At 61.4% G+C, this 8,586-nt stretch overlaps 2 protein-coding genes across 2 annotated transcripts in view; both read left to right on the forward strand.

The window, feature by feature from the left end:
- The first annotated feature begins 46 nt into the window (after positions 1–46).
- Positions 47–8,323, forward strand: LOC103919162 (E3 ubiquitin-protein ligase HECTD3-like). Its single transcript, XM_009326624.1, has 20 exons — positions 47–219; positions 783–875; positions 1,304–1,439; positions 1,820–1,935; positions 2,188–2,301; positions 3,379–3,461; positions 3,710–3,875; positions 4,453–4,534; positions 4,809–4,991; positions 5,087–5,136; positions 5,256–5,320; positions 5,596–5,699; positions 5,981–6,100; positions 6,229–6,318; positions 6,411–6,617; positions 6,875–7,004; positions 7,476–7,550; positions 7,821–7,902; positions 7,993–8,064; positions 8,239–8,323. Exons 1-20 carry the CDS (start codon positions 47–49, stop codon positions 8,321–8,323), a joined length of 2,226 nt encoding a protein of 741 aa, XP_009324899.1.
- An 18-nt stretch (positions 8,324–8,341) lies between these two features.
- Positions 8,342–8,586, forward strand: part of EIF2B3 (eukaryotic translation initiation factor 2B, subunit 3 gamma, 58kDa) — a 105,468-nt gene continuing 105,223 nt past the window's right edge. The window contains exon 1 of the mRNA XM_009326625.1: positions 8,342–8,423. Within this exon, the coding sequence (XP_009324900.1) occupies positions 8,342–8,423 (82 nt within the window). The remainder of the gene's footprint in view (positions 8,424–8,586) is intronic.

Genomic DNA, 8,586 nt, shown 5'->3' on the forward strand with positions numbered 1-8,586 from the left:
GACCGGCGCGGGGGCGGTGGGTCCCCGCGGGGGGTGAAAAGCCGGGATGTGCTTTCAGGAGCAGCTGGAGGAGTACACGAGCAGCCGTGACCTGGCTGAGGGCTGGCTCCTGGCGCAGAGGTTTGGAGAAGGAGGAGATAAGTTGGTGCCGGTTGAGTCCGTGGAGAAGATCCAGTGGCAGCACCAAACGCTCGGGGTTGATTATAAACCCGCGGTCAGGTATGGCCCCAGCCTGCTGCACCCCAAATAGGGATGGGGCTGTGTGCGCTGGAGGTGCATGTGGCCAGTACCCACGGAGGATGTGCGACCCAACCATCCCAAATCCCTTTGACACGTCCAGCACAGCCCCCCTCACTCCCTCCAGCGCAGGTGGGACACATCCCTGTCGAGCCACCTGCGGGCAGGAGGGTGCCCCCTCATAGGCTAATCCTGTTCGCTTGTGGCAGCACCTGCGCAGGATAAAGATGATGCCAGGGTGTTTCTGAGGCACTCGGGTTTGGGCTGAGCGATGTCGCAGAGGTAATGCAGTGATGAGAGAGCTCATATTTGATTTTAATGATGGAAAGCCACGTGCAGGGCTGGATTCCCCCACTCTGCCCCAGCCTGCACCTGGGTGCAGGGATGCTCTTGTCCCTCCTGCAGCTGTTCCTGCAGCCCCTGGGTGCCATCACTGGTCCCCCACCGCTGCTGCCTCCACTCTAGCCTAAGGCAGTAATGCTTGGGCACGCTGAGCACTGACCCATCTTTTCCCTTGTGTGACTCCTCTGCTGGTGCTGCTCCAGCTGGGAACAAGTGGTGGACCTGACGTACTCCATGCGCCTGGGAGAGAAGCCCAGACTCACAGAGCAGGATGAGGCCGCGGTGCAGAAGTTTCGGTACGAGTGCATCTCCTAGAGCAGTACTGCAGCACCCCAAGGGGCAGCCAGCCAGGGCCTGGACATGCCTGCAGGGTCAGGACTGGCTTCAGGGTCGGGAGTAGGGAGGATGGGTGCCAAGAGATGCCTTTTACATTGATACCATTCGATGCTGCTCAAGCGAAGATGGCCTTTGCTCCGCGGAGCATTGGAGCGACCACGTGGTGCTATTCCCACTGGGCTGGGGTAGCCATAAATGCCTGTTGTGGTGGTGGTGAGATACAGCCATGCCATCTGCTTGTGGCAGGGACAGTGGCCCAGCTCCATCCTGATGTGGTGACCATGAGATGCTGCAGCCGATCTGAGCTGGGGCATCTGCCCAGTGCTGGTGGGCAGGTTTGGGGTGCAGCCTGGCCTCCCTGTCCCGTTAACACAGAGCCCCCCTGCAGGTCCCTGCCCCCAGGCTGGAGCTACGAGCATGACATGGAGTTGGGGCGCTTCCTGTATGATCACAGTGAGAGGGAGCTGCAGCACAGGGACTGCACCAAGGAGCACCTCAGCAGCGTCGAGGTGTCCTCGCAGGCGGTGCGTAGCGGGACTCCTCCACGGCTTAAAATCAGCATAAGACACTGTCATAAGTCGCTGCAGCTGTGGGGAGGAGTGGCCAGTGGTGGCTGTGCCCTCTGCGAGGGGCAGGGGATGGTGGTGGGGTTTTGCTGCTCAAGCGAAGCTGTGAGGAGTTGAGCATCTGGAGCAAAACCTCATTGTGTCCCTGGGATGCTGCAAGGGGTCCATGGCTATGCCCAGCTTGCTCTGTGTGGGAGCCACCGTCCATCCACAGCCCAGCAAACTGAGGGGCTGGCCTGGTCCTGACCTCCTCTGGCCCCACAGGACCCGTCCCAGGGGTGGCCATGGTGTGCCCAAGGATGCTCAGCTCCCTCCCTCTGCTCGCTGCACTCTTGCAGGAGGACTGCGGTGCAGCCCATCTGACTGACAACCAGACATACACCTTCTGGGAGAGCAACGGGCCTCCGGGGCAGCACTGGGTGCGGCTCAACATGAAGAAAGGCACCATTGTCAAGTGAGACCTCAGGGTGTCCCCTTCCGCTGGCAGCTCTGCCAGGGATGGGCATGGTGTGGGGCAAAACGCCATCTTCCTCTTGAAAGCAGCTTTTCCGGGGCTGCAGCTGGGGGCTCGGGGTTGAGGTGGGGAGCAGCTGCTGCCAGATGCACCCCAGGAAGACATAGCCTTGCCCCCAGCCCTGGGACATCTCTGTCCCCAGGCAGCTTGGGAGGGGAGGACAATGCTGCCCATTGCTCTTCTCGTCCCCAGGAAACTGTGGCTGATGCTGGACGGGCAGGCCAACTCCTACATACCCAGGCGGGTGGCTGTGTATGGCGGGGCACCAAACAGGCTGCACCACCTGAGAACCGTCCTTATTAATGAGTGAGTAACGAGCGAGGAGCAGCCTGGATCCAGCTTGGGCCGAACAACCAAGCTGTCTCTGCATCCCAAGCAGATGCTAAGGAAAGGGCTGGGGTCAGTCCTGAGTGACCCGGCGGTGATGGTGGCTCTCTGCGGGTCCCTGGATGCAGGTTATGTCTGTCCCCGCAAGCATGGTGGCCCCCCTGCCTCCGCGTGCCAGCCGAGCACCTTCATCTCCACTCCTGCTCCTCATCTGTGCCACGGCAGCTGGGCTGTAGTGTGCTTCCTCCTGCTTGGTGACTTTGGGGGTCTTTCCTCCTCCTCGCCTCTGGGGACACGTGCCACTGCCGTCTCCTTTCTGAGCATCTCCGCCATGCTGTAGCCGAGAAGTCCTGGAGTGCTTCACCTCTCCCTCTTCGTTCTGGCTCTGCAGCACCATTCTCGAGGCAGGCAGGGGTTTACACAGGGGTGTGAAGATCTCCTCCTTCTCCTTCCCCAAAACTTGCCTGTTCCCCTTTTTTTGGCTGAGCACTGAGATTTGTCTTTGAAGACGAATCCATGAGACCACCGATGTCTCTTTCCTGGTGGCAGGAGACAAGTCCTCGCTGTGTCTAGGCAATCTCAGTGGTTTTTCCCCACGTGCCCGTAGATCTTTGGTGGGACCTTGCCAAAGGCTTTGGAAATACAAGCGAATCACCAAATTGCTCATCTCCACAAATCCCTGTTTCCTTCAAAACACATCACCCTCGTGTGACCAGCTCAGCTTGAAGGATGGTTGTGCTGATGTGAGATGCGCCGGGACCCCCCGGGAACAGTGACGGGCTCTCGGCCATCTCGCCTTTCTGTTCTGCTTTGAATTTATGCTCTTTTCTGCTCTTTGGATGTGGCTTCCATCTTCTTCAGGACGTCTCTGTGCCTCTGACAGCCTCTTTGCTCTGCTTGGTTCCCTCCTGCTGCAGTCCCGGTGAGGCTGGGGGGCTTTTGCCACGGGTAGTGGTGCATCCTCAGCTGGGGAGCTGGAGTGGCCCACGCCTCACTGGCTGTCTCGCTGGTGTCTGTGCCTCACAGCTCTGCCATCTCCCTCTGTGCTGTGTGCAGGAACAGCTTCCAGGACATCTGCATCCTCCGCGACATGAAGACCCACCTGCCGGTGCTGGAGATCCGCATCCTGGAGTGCCGGGGTGAGCCTGCACTGCTGGACTGGGGCTGCCAGCCCAGCTCAGCCCTAAACCTGCAGCTGGTCCCAGCACCTGCGGTTCTTCCTGCCGCACCGGCTGCTTTTTGGGGTCCATTGGAGGAAAACTGGGGAATGAGCTTTGTTTGGGACGCTGCAGGCGCTGGGGGCTCCTTGCCCTCAGTTGCAACATCCGAGCCATGCCGGCTGCACAGCTGCAGCCACGCACGCAGCATCGCTGTCCTTTCTTGGCAGACCAAGGGTACAACGTCCGCCTGCGAGGGATTAAGATCAAGTCCTTCTGGGAGTGGGACCTGATCCTCAATGCCGACATGTTCCAGCCAGCCCGGCTGGTGCGCTACCCTCTCCTCAAAGGGGTGGACGCCGACGTGCTGTACCGGCGGGCCGTGCTTATTCAGAGGTACAGCACTGGGACAGCACCGTCCCTGCAGCGAGCTCGGGCCCCGAGAAGGACTGTGCCCTGGCCTCTAGCAGGGGGTTGCACATGTCTTGCTTAAAGTCTACCAGCTCCTTTCCCATGTGCAGTAGGGACTTCGGCTTGCTGCTCCCCATCCAAACACAGCTGCTTCCAGTGCCTGGGGAGCACAGTGACAGCATGGAGCAAGGGGAACCTGCAATGTGGAGCCTCCCACCCCACTGCCTGCAGGGCAGGCCCAGGCTGGGATCAGCACTGGCCCCACGGAGAGACCCTCTGCAGCAAGTCAGCTGCAGTGCTGTGGCATGGGCTGGGCTGCCCTCGTTTGCAGCTTTTTCTTGGGGGATACAAAATAAAGCGCTTGGCCAGAGGGTGCTGGTTGGGTGCTTCCCTTGGTGTGCCAGTGTCCCTCCGTGGGCTGGAGGAGACCCATGTGCAGGGAGTGTGGCGACCAGGCTCGGTGCATGCCTGGGGCTGTCTGTGGTGAAACGCCGCGGTGTATCAGGCTCTGCATGTCCACCAACCCCCTTGCATCTTTACGTTACTCCTCTCCGGTCTCCAGGTTCGTCCAGCTCCTGGACAGTGTCCTGTGTTACCTGATCCCCCACCCCGAGGACAGCAGCGGCACCTTCAATGCACTCAGGGTGAGCATTTGCCAGGCTCCCCTGGGATAGTGCCGGTAGGAGCATCTCATCATGGGCTCGGCTGGTTTCCCTGGGGCTGTGGTGTGTCCCCCTTGGTCCGATGGGGACAGACCAGCCCAGGGCTCATGCTGAGAGCTGCCATGCTGGGCATTGCCGGAGGGATGGAGGAGCTGAGCATCCCCTGCGACACTGGGGGCTGTGCTTGGGGAGGGGGAAACAGGGCGCACAGTGGCAGGATCAGGCCTCTAACCATCCCTGGCTTGTCCCCTGCTAGAGCATGAAGCCGTTCCTGCTGCTGTCCAAGCAGAGTGCAGCCCTCATCACTCACTGTCTCCAGTCCTCGGAAAGCATCCCCCCTCCCACCCTGCCAAAGCTGTACATCAACCGGCACCTGGCCCGGGAGCACCGTGCCAACCCCACACTGGACCCCAGCTGCAGGAACACCGTCTTCGCTCAGGTACGGCAATGCCATGCCCCGCGCCAGGTACCTGCCAATGCAGCATCACTTGCACCCGCTGTGTCTCATCCCCTTTCTGCTCTGCTCCTCTCCAGCTGTACGAAGGCCTCAGATCTTCCAAGAACAATCAGCCCCTGGACTACAGGTAGGTCTTCACATCACATTTGTGGGGTATCATGTCCCCGGAGTGGGGTGTGGGGAGATGCAGGGTGTTGCTGGCTCTCTTGGAGGAGGGGGGTGCATGGGGCTGTTGCTTCCCCGCAGGTGGCCCCTGAGCTACAGCCAGTGGTGGGAGTGCGAGTTCATCACCGAGGGCATCATCGACAGCGGTGAGAGCTCTCCCCTCTTGCCTGGGGGTCTCCCCTGGGCTTTCTCGTGCTGGGGGGCAGCTTGGTGGGTCACCCTCTGTGGCAGGGTGCCCACACTGTCCCAGCTGCTCTGTGGGAGGCAGCCCCACTCTGCACATGTGGGGTGGTCTCTGCATCTCCCCTATGCCCCTGGCACTGCCCCTGCCCCATGGAGAGGGGGTGGCTTGGCCAGATCCTGCGACTCAGCGTCTGGCCCTGGTGTATCAGGCACTAACCAGCCTCTGCCCCCATTGCAGGTGGCGGTTTTCGGGATAGCCTGTCGGACGTGTCAGAGGAGCTGTGTCCCAGCTCGAGCGATGTCCCCGTGCCCCTGCCCTTCTTCGTGCGCACCTCCAACCAGGTTTGGCACCCCGCTGTCAGCTTGTCCCGGTTCCATGTGGAAATCCAGCAGAGCCTGGGGCTCGTCCCTCAGTTGCAATATTTTGGGGTGTTAGTCCATCTTAACACTTGCAGGGCTATTGGCCAGCGGGGCTGTTCTTGTACCCAGGTGGTGGAGATCTCCTGGAGGGGTGTAAAGGGCAGAAGAAGCAGGCAGAGGGGTGATGGAGAGGGAGGCTGCAGGAGGGACCATGCTGGGCTGGTTGCATCTGTGTCCGTGGGTCCTAAGCCTGTCTCCTGCAGGGTAACAGCAGCAGTGAAGCCAGGGACATGTACGTCCCCAACCCCTCCTGCAAGGACTTCCCCAAGTATGAGTGGATCGGGCAGCTGATGGGAGCAGCCCTGAGGAGCAAGGAGTTTCTGGTGAGCACGGCAAAGTCTCCCTGGCCGGCGAGGGGACTTGGTGGGAGCCACCATATCTCGGGCAGAGGGGCTGCCCTCAGGTGAAGGAGAGACATGGGGAGGATGCGCATCTCTGCTCCCTCTGGCAGATCCTGGCTTTACCGGCACTGGTGTGGAAGCAGCTGGCAGGGGAGGAGGTCAGCTGGAGCAAGGACTTTGCCACCGTAGACATGGAGCTGGTGAGCAGGGCTGGGGGCCGGCAGGGCAGTGCTATGTGCTCCCGTGGCTGCTCTGGCACCGCTGTGATGGCTTTTGCCTGTTGGTGTTGCAGGTAAAGCTGCTGGAGGTGCTGGAGGGGGTGGACAGGGAAGCCTTCGAGTTCATGTTCGGCAGAGAGCTGACCTACACGATGGTGCGGAGCGACCAGCGTGTGGTGGAGCTGATCCCCAATGGCAGCAGCACCGTGGTGCACTACGAGGACCGCAAGGAGTTCATCCGCCTGCTGCAGAGGGCTCGGCTGGAGGAGAGCAAGGAGCAGGTAACTGGAGTGGCTCCAAGGGGACCCTGCCCCTGTGGCAAGCCCTCCTGGTACCTGTGGGGTTGGTGGCTGCAAAAACGTGTCCCCAAAACCAGCTCCAGCTGGGCGGTTCCTCCATGCATCCCATGCCCAGGATGTCCATGAGCCCCAGGGACCCTCTTTGGGGTCCTGTGGTCCCTGCCCCCAGTGCCCTGGCTGCCTGTCCTGGGCTCAGACCTGTTGCAATGACGTGGGACCCCTCCTGTGCGCTCCCCTAGATCGCAGCCATGCGTGCCGGGCTGCTTCGCGTGGTGCCCCAGCCTGTGCTGGACCTGCTCACCTGGCAGCAGCTGGAGAAGAAGGTGTGCGGCGATGCCGAGATCACAGTGGCTGAACTGCGGAAGTTCAGTAAGTGCCAGGGCCAGCCCAAAGCTGCTCGCAGCCCCCTGTGTGAGCAGGGGCTCCCCTCGATGATGCTCATCCTGCGCACGCATCCTGCCCCATGCTGAGTCCCTGGTCATGGGGTGTCAGGGAGCCTGGGGGAGGATGAGCCAGAGGGATCCTGGACAGGGCTGGGATGCTTCAGGTTTAGCTGCAAACCGTACTGGGCCCCACTCTGGTCCCTCTGGTCCTTGGCAACTGTGAGCAGAGGCAAATGGCCACCTGCAAACTGGGACCCCCATTTCTCCACCTGCCTTTGCGCAGGGTGCCGGCCCTGCTTGGGGCACCGGGGGCTCGCAGGGGCTCACTGAGAGCGGAGGGTCTCCTCCTCTCCTGCCTCCGCTCTGGGCTCTTGCAGAAGGGTGGGATGGACGTGTCCCGTGTTAATTTGCTTTGCTGGGAGTTTCTAACAAAGCTGTTGCATGTTCCTCGTCGCAGTCACATTTGAGGACTTTGCTGCCAACGACACCCGTATCCAGAACTTCTTGGAGGCGCTCAACAACTTCACCAGCAGTAAGTGGCCCCGTGCCTTCTCCACTCTTCACGTGTAGCAGGGTGGGCCAGGGGATGGGGTACCCGCTGCCCTGTGCCCCGGGGATGCTCACCAGGTGCTTCCCTGGAAGTTGGCTGGGGTTGTCCCGCCTGGCCCTTCCTGGGATGCTGAGAGCATCTCTTAGCTTTGCCCTGTGCTCCTGGGATGCTTCTGCAAGGGCAGTACCTGCTGCAATGGCAGCGACTGGGACAGTCCTGTCCCTGAGACCTGAGCCCTGTCCTTCCCCTCAGAGGACCTCAGCCGCTTCCTCAAGTTCGTCACTGGCCGGAGCCGCCTCCCGGTTCAGATCACTGTCTACCCAGAAAGGGCAAAGTGAGTCCTTCCTGCCCGTGCCGGGGTCCCTGCGCCGTGCCGGGGTCCCTGCACTGTGCTGGTGTCTGACTCTCTCTCCTTTCTCCCAAGCTTGAATGCATTGGACCTGATGCCACAGGCCTCTACGTGCTCCTGCAGCTTCTTCTTGCCCAACTATTCCTCGTGAGTAGTGCTGGGGACAGGGGGTGGGGATGTTCCCCCCCTCCCTGAGGCTGGCATTGGGGTCCCCTCCAAGGCCCCACAGGTCCTGCCCCAGGGGACATCTGGGCAGGCGTGGGGAGGGAAGCATGGGGCTCTTGGTGCCCATCATGACCGTGACCCAGCATTCCCCCCCAGGGCCAAGGCCTGTGAGGACCTGCTGCGGTACGCCGTGTACAACTGCATGTCCATCGACACTGACAAGGACACCTGGGATGAATGAGGCCCCCCCAGGCGCCCCATGCCGTGGGAGCTGCCCACACCAGGGACACCGGATTCAATAAAACTGCAGGGCCGGATCCTGCCGTCCTGCCCCAGGTCCTGTTTGTGTCCGTGCTTCTCAAGGGCGGGGACTGGAGCATATTTGGCCAGTGCTGCAACTGGGGGGCCAGCATGGCACTGTCTGCTGGGTGGTGCGCCAGCACGGGGTGCAGCGGGCTGGAGGGCAGGGAAAATCCGGCCCGGCCCGGCCCGGCCCGGCCCGGC

Source organism: Pygoscelis adeliae, unplaced genomic scaffold (genome assembly GCF_000699105.1).
Source record: "Pygoscelis adeliae isolate BGI_AS28 unplaced genomic scaffold, ASM69910v1 Scaffold306, whole genome shotgun sequence".
Lineage (NCBI taxonomy): Eukaryota > Metazoa > Chordata > Aves > Sphenisciformes > Spheniscidae > Pygoscelis > Pygoscelis adeliae.